Here is a 13510-nt window from a genome sequence, read left to right on the forward strand (position 1 = left end):
AGTTTTGAACCACAAAACTACATATGCATGAGTATGTAAAAATGTGGGGAAACAATCGCTACACCTCACCTGCCCTTGATTTCACTTTCCTCAAAGGAGCCATTCATCATAAGTTGTGACCTAAAAAGGTACTGCTGCAACATTTCTCCAAAGAATTGCATCATCTGTGGCTAATTTGTCGACATGGCTCTGATCGTATCACAGGTACATTCTTAATACAGTTGCTCATCCACCCTACGTGTCGAAAGGACAGAGAAGCCGTATCGTTCTTTCTTCACACAATTTTGAGTACGTACAGCTTCAGCGGCAATGTAAGGTAGATACGGTAACACGGCAAGATACTATGAATCGTAAAAATAATACACGCGGAAACACAGGACTCCTGACCCAAAAGGAAGATACAGTAGGTCAGAAGGCGCGCTGGAATTTGGTATTCCGAGCATGACATGTTGTCTTGGCGCAGACGAGGCAGTCATAGTAATTGAGTTTCAATTGGTTAAGCCTGAGGCTAAGTGCTAAAACAAATCTTTAAATGAAATTCATTACAAGCAGGGTTTCCATACTCAGGTGTTATTGAATTCATTTCTCATTGTGGCCTGATTTAGAGAGATAACAGTAATAACTGAGACTGGCAGAAATGATGGCAATGAGAGAGCGCATCATGGTTTCCCTTCAAACGCATTAAAACATAGTCAGTCTCCTTGGCTTAATTGAGCTGCGCAGATGCTTCTCGCCTTCATTTTGTTTCTGCTGTTTTCCCCCAGCAGGGTACGCATTTCTTAAATGGATCCATCTGCACCGAAAGAATAACTTTTATGAACGGTTGGAATTGGCTTCGTAAACTGCGAAGGGTTCCAAATGATACGCAAACGTGAAAATGCAATGAAAGCCGGAACGAAAAGACACCGAGTGTATCTGGGAGAAATTCATCGCAATGCATTTAAGGATGACATTGCTGTGTGATTTATTAAAAGTGCAAGGTTGATGAAAACCCGCCACCACCCCCTCCCCACACTTCCCAGTGTCACATACCTTCATGCCAGTAAAATTAATGGGGAAAATTAAACTAATAACATAACAAGCACAAGACGGGCAAACATGCTCATCTGATGCATCCAGCTTGTTATTTGGAGGCGTCACGAGCCCGGGATTCTCATTTTCTCCGTGTCATATTCAATCAGTGATTCCTGGTCAGATTCACAGCGACCCTCCACCATCGTGACTATGGCTAGTCAAACCACGGCTGTCATAGCTCATCTCCAGATTTACTTTTATTTATTTATTTTTTCCCCAATTTACTGTAAAGTTTTGTGTCTTACCATATCTACCGTCCAACTTATCACGAGTAAAGATGGGCATTTGACTTCATTTCCTTGTTCCATTCTGGGAAATTAACATTCAGTTTTTTTTTTTCCAAATGGGATAAGAGAATCCCTTTCGAGATGTTCACAATTCCTTTTTTGATGACTGACTACACTGCATATCGGGCGCTTAGGATTGATGACTGACTCAACAGTGCCTCTGCTGGTTGCAGCAAAGTAGTGCACCCCAATTTGCTTAAATGGCTTCAAGACGTGCTGAATCATCAGTCAGATCCGCACAATTGACCAAGTTCTTAACGAACAATTAATCGATATTAGACTCATCCCATGTTCGGATATTGTTGGACACTGATCAGCAGTAATGAATGATTTTTTTTTTTCCTCCCAGTGGTTCATTGCCCAGTTAAATTAATGCATTTTATGCCTTGAACGTGACAAAGGAGCTCCATCAATTGAGCGTTGACGTGGATCGTAATGAGGGAGACATGACCAGAAACTTATCTGTGTAACGGATGACATGGCATAAAATGTAAAAGTTTGTACGGGTAATGTGATTTTTGTTGACTGATATCACTGACTCACCTACCGCTAACGATGTGAAATGAAATGAACGCTTAGTTCAATTTTGGGGTTCCATAAATTGGAAAACTTTTAAGTGGTCAACAGAGCGAAAGGCAAAGGGGAATAATACCGTCAATAATCTTATTCAGTTATTTATGATGCAGGCGTTAGCAAAACAAATCCTGGTTTGATATTGTTTTGTCCTTGTGCACTTAATTTTTGATTGCGGTTCCGATAACTCCATTTTGAATGCAGCCTTAGTTTAACAAAATGCTTTCCACTTTTGAAAAGCCAACCACATGGATTAATGTGACTTGATTATGCAGCATTTATGAACCTTTTAAATGCTTTGATTAGTTGGTAAAAAGTCACATTTGAATCTTTTGAATAATGAATTTGTTGCTTTGAAATGCCCTTTTTTTAATACTTCTGTCTATTCAGTCATGTCACTGATTGCACTCTGGCCATTTAGATGGGATTAGAAAATAGGCAATGTAATGCTTTTAAAATATTTTAACATCTCCGCTCTTTCTTCTTTTTTCTCACCCCCCCCCACATCCTCCCCATCAGATTGATCCTAAGGTTGCCTTTCCACGTCGCGCCCAGCCTAAGGTAAGAAGAATAAATTGGTCACCTTGCCTCCTAGAAGAAAATGATTATGTCTCGTGTCACCACTATACGTAATTTTCTGTGGCCACACAGCAGATTCAAAGAGGCAGTGGTTGTCTGTTTGCTTTAGAGAAATACCTCGTCTGGCTCCATTGTTCCCACATTGTTTCTGCTCTGCACATTTAAAAATATCTCTCCTTTATATCATCGCTGTTTTCATGCTCCCACTCAACGCTATTGTATAGGAATAAAACCCATTTCGGGGAAATTGATTTATTTGCATTCGGAGACGAGCGTGCAACCATTGTTTGACTTGGCTGTGCCAAAAAAAAAAAAAAGCTTAAAGAATGTGGAATACACACAATGTCCTGTGCAATCCGTGCAGCGTTGGTGGCGCACGTCTTTGTGGAATTTTTGATGACATGAATGGCCGGGTATATAAGAAGATTTAATGAGGAAAGGAATTGTCTTTTGCACTGACAAATATGAAATACGTTCACCGTCAGTGCTTTTCTTTCGTATTCAAAGTCAAAGAGAGATTGATATAAGCCGCGTCACAATTAGCACGGAGACAAAACTCTAATCACACTGGGGCTGTTGTTCATGATGCATATTATCGTTTCTCTTGATTGCTGGTCTTGAGCGTCTCCATTGACGGTTAAATATGCAACGCGTGCAGATGGTGCTGCAGCACGGTCGAAGGCTTTGTTGACATGCCCTCTTACAACCGCCTCCCCGTAGCGTTTAGTGTGAAAGCTGTAGCACCTCAGGGTGTCGCGAAGCACTTTTACACGTCACTTTTGGGACTTTTGACTCAGAACTTGGAAATGTCTCGGAGATTCTCTCTTTCGACACGCTGAAGTTTTTGCCGTATTCCCATTAAGAAAGAACGTCCCACATCTTTTGCATTTTAAACTCGTTTGTCCCGCTTGCTTCGCCGCTCCCCGCCTGCACTGCTTGGCGGCTCTCAGCTTTGGTTGGATTTGCCCCCCCGGTTCGAGTTTTAGAGGAGCTCAAATCGGCACGAGCGATACAGGGCTTCGCCAATCAATCTCATCGGCAACCATGACAATGACCCTTTTTCGCTGCCAAATGCTGCAGTACAGTAAAAGCGCCGCATTATGTACGGCACGTAGACTAATGCTGGAAACAGACAGGAAGTGAAGGTGAACGCAGAGGACATTTGGCTGTAAACAAGCGAAGGTGTTTGCACCGGGGATGACAGGATCACGGGAAAAACAACTTGGATCAGACGGCGTTGCTCCCCGTGGCCAAACACACGGACACGTCCGCTCTGAGGAGAAGGCGCTGGCAAAAGTGTTTTGGCAGCAACTATTAAGACGAAAACCTTGCAAGTGCCTAACTTCGACCGGAAGGAAAATAGTAAGGGAGAAAATGATTTTAGGGCATACCTGCATCAAAAGGGTTAAGAATACCAAATCAACCACAAAGCATGCACACGGGCGTCTGCTTCTAGCTGTGCATTGGCAGATCGCGGCAGTGTTTGATTTCTGTGATCTGGCTTGTTGGCGACCATCAGCGTATTTCAGCGTTGTCAAGGTCACAAAGGCAGGGATGGGGGAGGGGGAGGGGGACAACCCCAAGTTGTGTGCATGATAGAAAACATGCAAGCTGTTGTCCGGAAACCCGTCACGGTGCTGAAGCTTATCTCGGAATATTCAGCATAAGAAAGGCAGATCAAATGTATCACGAGCTGTGTATATTCAAGGATGAGAGTGCATCTGAAAAGGATCATACGATACCGCGCTATCGCTATATGTATAGATGCATGTTTGTATAGCGTACATTTAGTCACAATGGACAGCTCATTCACTGATTTTACACAGAACATGCACATTGGAACACACAGGCATCGACATGACGCTATGGCGTCGTGATATTTGGTGGAGTCAAGTTGACAAATCGACTCGTCGACTCGTCTGTACAACCCCGGGTCCCAAATAGCATTGTCATCTTCCACTGTTGTTCTTCTATGTGTTGCCATTGTTTTGACAGATTCAGTAAATTGGTATTCAGATGTGATGGCAATAACTTGAGGCCTTGTCTAGTTTGCTGAAAAAGCCACGGGCCCAGATGATTCAACTGAACACCTACTCGATGCATCTCATTGCATCATGAATGCAGTTGGGAGATGATTGCGAATCTCTGTTACCTGATGCTTTGTTGGGGAAACCCGCGCAAGTCCGAGGCTCTTCCTCGCAGCCGGTTTCTCCCTTTTTGCTTTCATTTAAAGGTCAGCCATTCAAATGTGTCTCATCGTTAGCCCTGAACGCAAAACAATGGTTTCATTTAAAAATAGGTGATGACATTTCTTTAAAAAGCCATCAGTCCTGTTTAAGTTGTGAGCATTCAAATTATTCTTCAAACCACAACAGCGTTCATCCCGTCAGCATATATTGATGGCAATTTGAAAGAGGCTCTAAAAGGAATTAGGCGCTTCATCATCACGTTGCCGTTTCAGTACGCTGAGGCGCTCGTTTTGTAATGTGACGTCACTGGCATATGATGGGAGGGGGCGGGGAGGGGGGTCACCTCCCTCAAAGGCGACAGACTAAACAAATTCCGGATTGATGGCGCCATATTTTCCTGATATAGCTAGTTTGTGTTTTGCGTCACGCGCCTTAAATCTATATCGCGCTAGCTCGAGGCACTGCAAGGAGGAGCTGCACGCACTTCTGGCCGAGCGCCAAGACATGAGCATGTGATTTATGGCATGTCTATATAATCTCCGTTTTTATTTCCTCATAGTAAATATAAGTGAAAGCCATTCACTCCGATGGTTTATGTTGATTGTTGATGCAGCCGTTCCATAAGAAGTTATGCTTGTTTTGTGTGTGTGTGTGTGTGTGTGTGTGTAATGATCTTCCCTCCTTTATTCCTTACTACAAATTATTTTGCAGACAAATGAAAGTTTAACAATCCCGACAGTGATCATTAAGTTGCACATGCAGGCACGCAAGGAGAGGTAGAAGACAATGTCTGAGCTTGAGTGGAAGGTGGTTTGGAAACTTGCTCAAGGGCACCTCAGCAGTAGTCAAGAAACAGACTCGCATCAATAAGTGTAGCAAATCAATTTTTCTTTTACTTTTTTTTTTTTTTTTTGGTTTGCAGTTGGACTCAAACTATGATGAGATCCCGGTGCACTCTATTTTAGTGTCAAAATGTTGTGTTTCAGTTCAGATCCACTTTGTTGCCCGATTGCCTCGCTCCATCTTTGTGTTTCTCGGGGAAATCAAAACCAGCCTTCCGCCGCCCTTGCTCCAAATTCGCCTTTCAATGATAGGTGTCAACCGCTGCCGCCGCTTTAGTTTCTTCCCACGGTGGAGTCGCACACAATCACGGCAGGTCTCAGCATTATTTTAATCGCCGGTGGGACTTGCGGCCACTTCAGTGGGAGATGAGTCGTGATGGCTTGTTTTCAAAATTAAAGGACTTAGCGGCTTCATTTGGGAGAGCGTTGCCCGTAAACCTTTCCTTGCACCTCTCGAAGAGCCCCCCCTCGCCCCTCCCCGCTGTCCCTCTTGCTCTGGTTGTTGTTGTTTCATAGAAATTTCGGCATGCACAAAAAAGACTGTCCACAAATAAAATGTGACCTTAATAGAGGCAGCTGTGACAACACTCTGCGGAACGGTTTGTATTTTATCTGTAAGACCCTTTACACCCCCCCGTTACTTAACCCATACGTTTTGAATGTCATTGAAGAGAATGGCTAAGCCTGCTTGCGCATTGATTGAGGTAATTCAACGACGTAACGTCAAAGCGCTGTCCTATATTTTACTCCAGGCTGACACCTGTGACTGTGGCTTCCCTTTTAACGGCAGACTGTCAAAGCTGCATGGCTGGCAGCTATGTCTTAGTTCTGCTTTTTCGTTCCACACATACCTCCTTTTTATCCATTTCATTTCCTCTCTCTATTGCACGCGTTTTCTGTGACTGGCAAATTGACTAGTCTCCTCACTCCGTTCTGTGGGACACTTTGCTTATGATTGAGTTGAACGTTGAAAGAAGAAAAAAAAAGACTATTCACTGTATTGTGGTTCAAGAGAGCCATGCCTTACATTTAAATAAATTCGAATAACAATGCCGTGAGAAGTAAATATATCCCCTGGGTTACTGCTTCCGTGCAAAGGCACATGCATATGTGCATATATATTTCATATTCCACTCTAATATTCCTGTCTTACTTGATCTCTCAATACCTTGCTCGGCTACTGTCTATTGCGCTCTTTGGCACCTCTTTGAGGATTACCCCGCCTTGCAAATCCAGTCGTACACCTTGCTCTGTTATTTGATCTAGATTTAGCATGATGATATCCCCCCCTCCCCCCATCTCAAAATGATCCTTATTTTAAATGACACAGCTCACTGCTGGGTAAATGAAACCTCAGTGGCTGCCAGGCCCTTTGAATGTCTCGGGGAGTTTATTAAAAGCACCAGCTTCCCCGTTCCAACTCTCCACAGTTGTATGAGTCTGAAAGAATAATCAAGGACAAAAGTCCTCAGTGAAGAACAGAGTGCTATATCAGTAGCTTTTGTTCAGCTTGACAATGCGCCCTTCCAGATATTTGTCATGTGAAGCGGGATATTTTTAATTAGACCCCTCCCATATTCCAGGGCATTCCCGCAGCACATATAGACTCCCGAGTAACCAAATGAATACGCTGCTGTGTTTCCGACAAAGCTGACATCACATTTCGGGAGATATGGCACGCGACACGTCGCTGCGAAATAAGCGAGCAATCCCGCAGAACAGACATTGGTTGTATTTCTCTGGATAAATGGGATTTGAAATGGGTTTTACATACTCTATTGTAACCGAGAGACGGTCCATAGTGAGCAAAGACATGCCAAACACAAGCCGGTGGTTTGTCATTCCCCTCTCCCAAACAGATGCACAGCTATTGTCCATAAACTCTCCGTGAGATGAAGGATGATTCTCGGGGTGTGACTTTCATGGAAAACAAGCTACTGTGTTAAAAGACCATAAAAAAAGCACACTGTTATATGGTCCTAAATTATGGATGGCCTATAAGGATTGATGACAAAAAAATAAAAATCCAGTAATTGTCATTAATTCATTTTCCTAAAAGTCGATCGACTATGCAGTCAGGTGCCCATCTCTAATTTTGACACCCCAAGAGGCTACAAAATAATGACTATGACTTAATGACCAAAACATCCCATCCATACCTGTGTTGTCGAGGTTTTGGAGCCTAACCGAGCAGACTTGGGGTCAAAGTTGGACTCAACCAAGATTAATCCGTAGTTTATTGCTACAACCGTATTTCTTGTGACTGAGAATATATAGTTGCCTTTGACCTTTGCCATTCATTGTGCACCAATGCAGCAAACGAATGTGGAAATAAAAGGAAGCCATAATGAGAACCAAGACTGTATTTGAAGCATACGGTCGGTACCTTACGAAGTGAATGCGGCTGAAGCGATACAGTCATATATGCATTATTTATTTGTTTATTCATCTACAAGCAGGACTAGGACAGAATTGTCAGCAGGTGGAAAATGTATCAGACAATTAGCCCTTGTGTAAAAAGGAAATGAAAGTCACTGTGAAAAAGGGCACATGGCGAAATTCACCTTCTTGATCTTTGTCAGTTCCAATTTTTTATTTCTTACACGAAAAGGAAACCCAGCTGGAAAGCCTTTGGTGCATATATATACATATTTTTTTGTCTGGAACCACTTTACTGCCAGTGGCCCCGACACAGTGCACAGTATCTAAGACAGTACTGCGAGCGTTGGCAGTCCCGAAATTCTTTAAGAGTGCAACAGCAGTTGGGAATTTAGCGGCAAGGTCACCCCTGGCAGGGCTCAAGCTTCTCTCCGCGAACTTGTACCAGTTTTCACATTTTCTGTCGACAACAGTTCTCCCGTGACCACCAAATCTCGAGTCCTTACGGTCTGAGCCACTGCACTGTACGCGCTCGAGTGGCTTTTTCCACTTCCAAATTGCAACGCGAGAAACTGATCGAAACCCGAATCAGTCAATGTTGCTGTTTGAATGTTGTTTTCTGTCTTATGCTATACGACGCTATTCCTTGTGGTTTTAGCTGTTGTGTGGAAATGTTGCCTTTCAGTCCCTGACATGTCAACTCTTTTGCGTTCATTTGCCACAGTGGAACTGCTCTAGATGAAAAAAAAGGGGGGCCAAAGCGCAAACAAATGAATGACTGTTTGGCGGTCCCGTACAATTGCCAACAGAGTGACCCAATTAACGGGTAGTCAAAGAGCTTGATTCACGCGTGTTCTTTTTGTGTGTTTTCATAACATACTGCTTTCTTTTCTTTGCCAGCCGTTATACCTCCATTGAGAGATAAATTGTGCAAATGGCGAAAGCTGGTTCCTGTTTCCTTTATGAATAATTGTCAGATCTCTTGTAAGTGGAGTGCACGTTTGTGTGATTCCTCTTTCTCCTGCCTCCCATTCTGCGCCGGTCTCCTTGGTTGCTGGCGGAGAGTAATTAGGTTTTCTCGGGGAATGAGGGGTTCTTACAATGCTAACCCAACGGCAGCAGTCAGGCAGGCAAGTGCTGGCAGGGCAGAGAGGACAGAGGGCTGTGCAGGAGCCTGGCACTGCTAAAACCTGATGCTGACTGACAGTAATGAGGACAGTGATCCAGCCAGGATAGCGGCCACAGAAGAGGACATGGTCTTGAAGGACCTCTTTTCAAAAGCCTTTTTTGTACGCCACGTAACTACAAGGCTACAAAAATATAGTAAAATAGACATTGAAACACAAATTGATTGTTTATTTATTTATTTATTTTTTTAAAATGAACTCATTCACTCTCAAAGACGTTTTTAAACGTCTTTTCAGATTTGGTCCAGAATTTCCTGGTACTGAATCAATAAAAAAACAAAAACAAAAAACCCCCCCACTGTGTAATGTTTTGCCAGGGATGCGTTTCTTTCTTATTTATGTACAGAGTTGTTGCCCGCGGTCTTAGCTGAATGCATTTAACCGCTAAAATATCTGTTTGGCATTCTTAGTCATCTAACCGCGAGACAATTAATCGGAAATGCTTATGGTCAGCACAAACCGGAACGGTGTCTCTGACCTTGGCCCTCTTCACCACTGCAGTTCTAAACTGGCTTACGTTAGTGCACTGCATGACAGGTGGATAAGGCAGCCATTTTCTACTGTTTTCTTTTTTCTTTTTTTAAAAAAACTGTTTTAATCAAATAAAGAGATAATAGAAGTCCCCCTTTTCTGGGTGAAGCTATAAAGACTAGAATGTTTTTCACGTCGTATTTGAATGAGCCACAATCATAGTTCTGCTCGATGCAAGTCATTATAAATAGACCCCTTAATCATGCTGCTGACTTTTATTGTTGACAGGGCTCACTGAGCTGTCCACCTCTGACTTCCCACCAGCTTCATTTCTGCCTTATTTAAACAAGAATTAAATGTTATCAAATTTGACCAATGATTTGTCGTCAGGTTTGTGAAGACCCGAGTGTAGCTGTAAGTAAATGGGCATAACAAATCAGATGTGTGCCGGTAAAAGTGTGTCATATGTATGTACTGTCCGTGCACGTTTGACTCTTGACAGATCTAGATGCATGTGTTGTAGCTATATAAACAAAGCTGCATGTTGGTGGTGGACTTAACGTTTGTCTCAATGTACTCATACCGCGGATACAAAAAGGCAACACTCCTGTTCAAATGGCATTTAAAAATGTTTTGGGTGATTTCAACAAATGAGAGCAAGACAAATCCATTTCAAACTTGTTTTCCCATGATATACTACTCAAATGAAGAAAATAAAGCTGAGATCATGTAGTATGCACCATCTTATAGCTGGGTTTGTGGCGAATACTGACTTGTAGTTGAAACTGTTCATAATTCTGACCTTGACTAAAGGCCTCAGTTGCAGCTGAATAAAAACGGCCCCAAAGCGTGATGCTGCCATATCCAAATTTCCCTTTAGGTCTGGTGTTCTTTTCATACTGTACCTTTTGGAATTACCGTCAAAATGATTCAACCTTGGTTTCCTCGGCCCGTAACACATTTGCCCACACGAATGCTTTGAAAAGTCTGTTCCCCTCGTCTTGACTGATACCTTTGAACAATCTGACCCTCTGATGCTTTGGAAGCTGTCTACGGACCGTGGCGAGCGCTGTTTGATTTGGCCAGTGTTGGAAAAGTTCAGTTCATAGTCCATAATTCAAAATTTTGATTTTCTAAAAATGAACGATTCATAGTTCTTTTTTGTTTTGTGTTGCTATGAGGTATGACCCTCAAAATACTGCCATTTCCCCCTGCGCTCTCAAAACATGCTTCAATGGGCTTTTTTTTGAGTTAGAACCAAAAAAAAACAAAAAACACAGTTCTACTGTCTGTAATGAGCAGCCAAAAATAAAATCTGACGTCGGAACAAGACTGAGGTCAAATATTTAATGAAACTCCCTTGCTATTCTTCAGGGGACCATAAAACGGTTACCCACCTGCGACTTCCGAGTGCTCCCAACCCACCGGCTTCACCAGCTTTCTTCAACACAATATCAGTACCCACCGCCACAATGCCAGCACAATCCAAAAAGGAAAACACTCTGAAGGCTTACCAGGAACTAAGAAAGGGTAACTTAACTTACTACTTGTCGCAAACCGATACAAATTTCCCAAGTGAGATAACCTGCCACAGGGTCTTATTTTTTTCCCCCTTCAATCTGCCATCGTGCATTACGTTTTGATGGCGCAGGCGGCCGTGCGAGTGTTGGGCTCGTGGCCAAATGAGGTCCTTATTATCCTACTTATGAGGGTTTGGTTGACCGTGTGTTTAGCCGGGGTTTCTCCCGGAAGTCTCACGAAACCTGGCACTCTTGATCTAAAATGAACCGTCCAAACCCCCCCGAACCATCCAAAGAATTTAGAAAGCTTTGTTCAATGAACATGTTGAACTATAACACTGGATTTGGTGACATCAGTGCCAGAAAACCCTGCTCATGCGGCCACAATTTGGAGGGGGTTAATCTGAGCTATTTTAAATGATGGCAGGTTCATGCTGAGTCACATTTAACGTGACTGAATGGGATCGGTTCATTCTGAACGCAAATAGGAGTGCGTGCACGCTTGTGCCACCACATCTCCATTGTTGATTTCAACTTCAGCTCTCAATTTGTACAACTTGTTGGCAGCAATAATGGCAGAAAAAAGCTTTAAAATCAATTTGTCACAAAAACCCTGAATTTGAACAGAAGGGTATTTTGGGGGTGTTCCTGGGTGGGTCCAATGGTTAGCGTGTTAACCTCACAGTGCAGAGATCGTGGGTTCGATCTCGTCTCCGACCTTCCAGTGTGGAATTTACATGTTCTCCCCGGGCCTGCGTGGGTTTTCTCCGGGTACTCCAGTTTCCTCCCACATTCCACAAACATGCATGGCAGGCTGATTGAACACTCCAGATTGTACCTCGGTGTGCGCGAATGGATGTTCGTCTCTATGTGCCCTGCGATTGGCTGGCAACCGGTTCAGGGTGTCCCCCGCCTACTGCCCGAAGGCGGCTGGGATAGGCTCCAGCACCCCCCACGACCTTTGTGAGGATAAGCGGATCGGAAAATGTAACATAGTGTGCAACGTCATGTTAGTTTGAAAAATATCAATACGATAATATCAATAGTGTAGTGAATATCAATAGTATAGTGTATTTCCCAAGCTTATGGACATCTATTTAAAAAAAAAATAGTGTTTTGAATGATCAATTTACCTGTGTCGATGGACATTGATGACTCTTCAGTCCTCATCGCTTTATTCCTACAATTGATATCTGAAGCAGGAGTCACATGAGTTATACTCTTCCGACAGAGCTTTGCGCAGTCGGGAATTGTTTCATAGCTAGGCAATGACAGGCATGTGCATTGGCTTGTTAGAAATAAGCAGGAACATAGCGGAGCGGGAAGGATGCGCAAGCGTACAGACCGTGTGGCATGTTGCTTCACATTCAAGGGGGACACCCTCATCACAGGAATTCCTCAGCATGCCTTGTGGTGTGTTTCGCTTCCACTAAAAGGGAAGCAAAAAAAAGACTGTTGACATGTTTTTCAAATATATGTTACTTAATGATAAAAAAATGATATACTGTAGCATGTGAAAAGAGACTTAATAATACATTACTGGATCAGTGGAGGCCGCGAAAAGAAGTTCGCTGTTGCCCTACCTAATGTTGCGGTCCTCATCTGTGACCTTTATCTTCCACACATCACTCACCATTTTACTGCTGACATGTTGGCTCACGCCATTAATTTTTCATCGCAGGCAATGTCATCCGCATCATATTTTATCATCTGTATACATTTGTGTCATGTTCTCACGTTGGCCTGCTGTAGTTTGTATTTGTCTTATTTGCTTGTCCCAGAAATGGGATGTTGCATTTAATTTAACCAGAATTTAAAAATAAATAAATAAATAAATAAAAATCGGTGTGGGCACAGCCTGGCAGCTGTGGGAAAAGACGTGCAAGAAAACGACTGGTACAGTATTATCAAAAATAAATTACATGAGTGTATTAATACGTAATAATAAAATTAATAAAGTATTTATAATAAAAAAAATAAACAAATAAATAAATGTATCTAACAAATTATATTTGCGCAAAGAATATGCAAACATTTTGATGCACAATCAAAAAAAAAAGGAAACTAACTGGTTTGGAAAGAAGAAAAAAAGAGTATCATCTTTGCACAGTTAAGTTGATGAAAAATTTGTTTACTGCTGAAAATCTATCAAATTCTCTTTGGACCAAAGCAATAATGTTTGTTGTTGGATTTTTAAGAATTACACTGCGTTAGCCGGTGTTGCTCTTTAGCTGTAAAATCAACATGAGTCTATGCACAACAGGCTGGTAGGTGATGTTTAATTACTGCATTAGCTGTGTTTATCATTTGACAAACAAATAATCCGTGTTTCCTTAACAACAGATTGAAACCAGCTCCAACAAATGTGTAACCATGCCAATTATAATCTATAACCATTTATTCTAAATG

General features: G+C 42.5%; 2 protein-coding genes across 13 annotated transcripts in view; both read left to right on the forward strand.

Annotated features, from left to right (window-relative positions):
• Positions 1-13510, forward strand: part of LOC127588109 (vascular endothelial zinc finger 1-like) — a 288931-nt gene that overhangs the window by 76674 nt on the left and 198747 nt on the right. The window lies entirely within an intron of this gene.
• msi2b (musashi RNA-binding protein 2b) overlaps positions 1-13510 on the forward strand; it is a 225664-nt gene that overhangs the window by 13407 nt on the left and 198747 nt on the right. For all 10 annotated transcript variants that reach the window (XM_052046680.1, XM_052046686.1, XM_052046688.1 and 7 more), the window contains one exon: positions 2454-2495. In XM_052046680.1, the coding sequence (XP_051902640.1) occupies positions 2454-2495 (42 nt within the window). The remainder of the gene's footprint in view (positions 1-2453; positions 2496-13510) is intronic.

Source organism: Hippocampus zosterae, chromosome 16 (genome assembly GCF_025434085.1).
Source record: "Hippocampus zosterae strain Florida chromosome 16, ASM2543408v3, whole genome shotgun sequence".
Classification (NCBI taxonomy): Eukaryota; Metazoa; Chordata; class Actinopteri; order Syngnathiformes; family Syngnathidae; genus Hippocampus; species Hippocampus zosterae.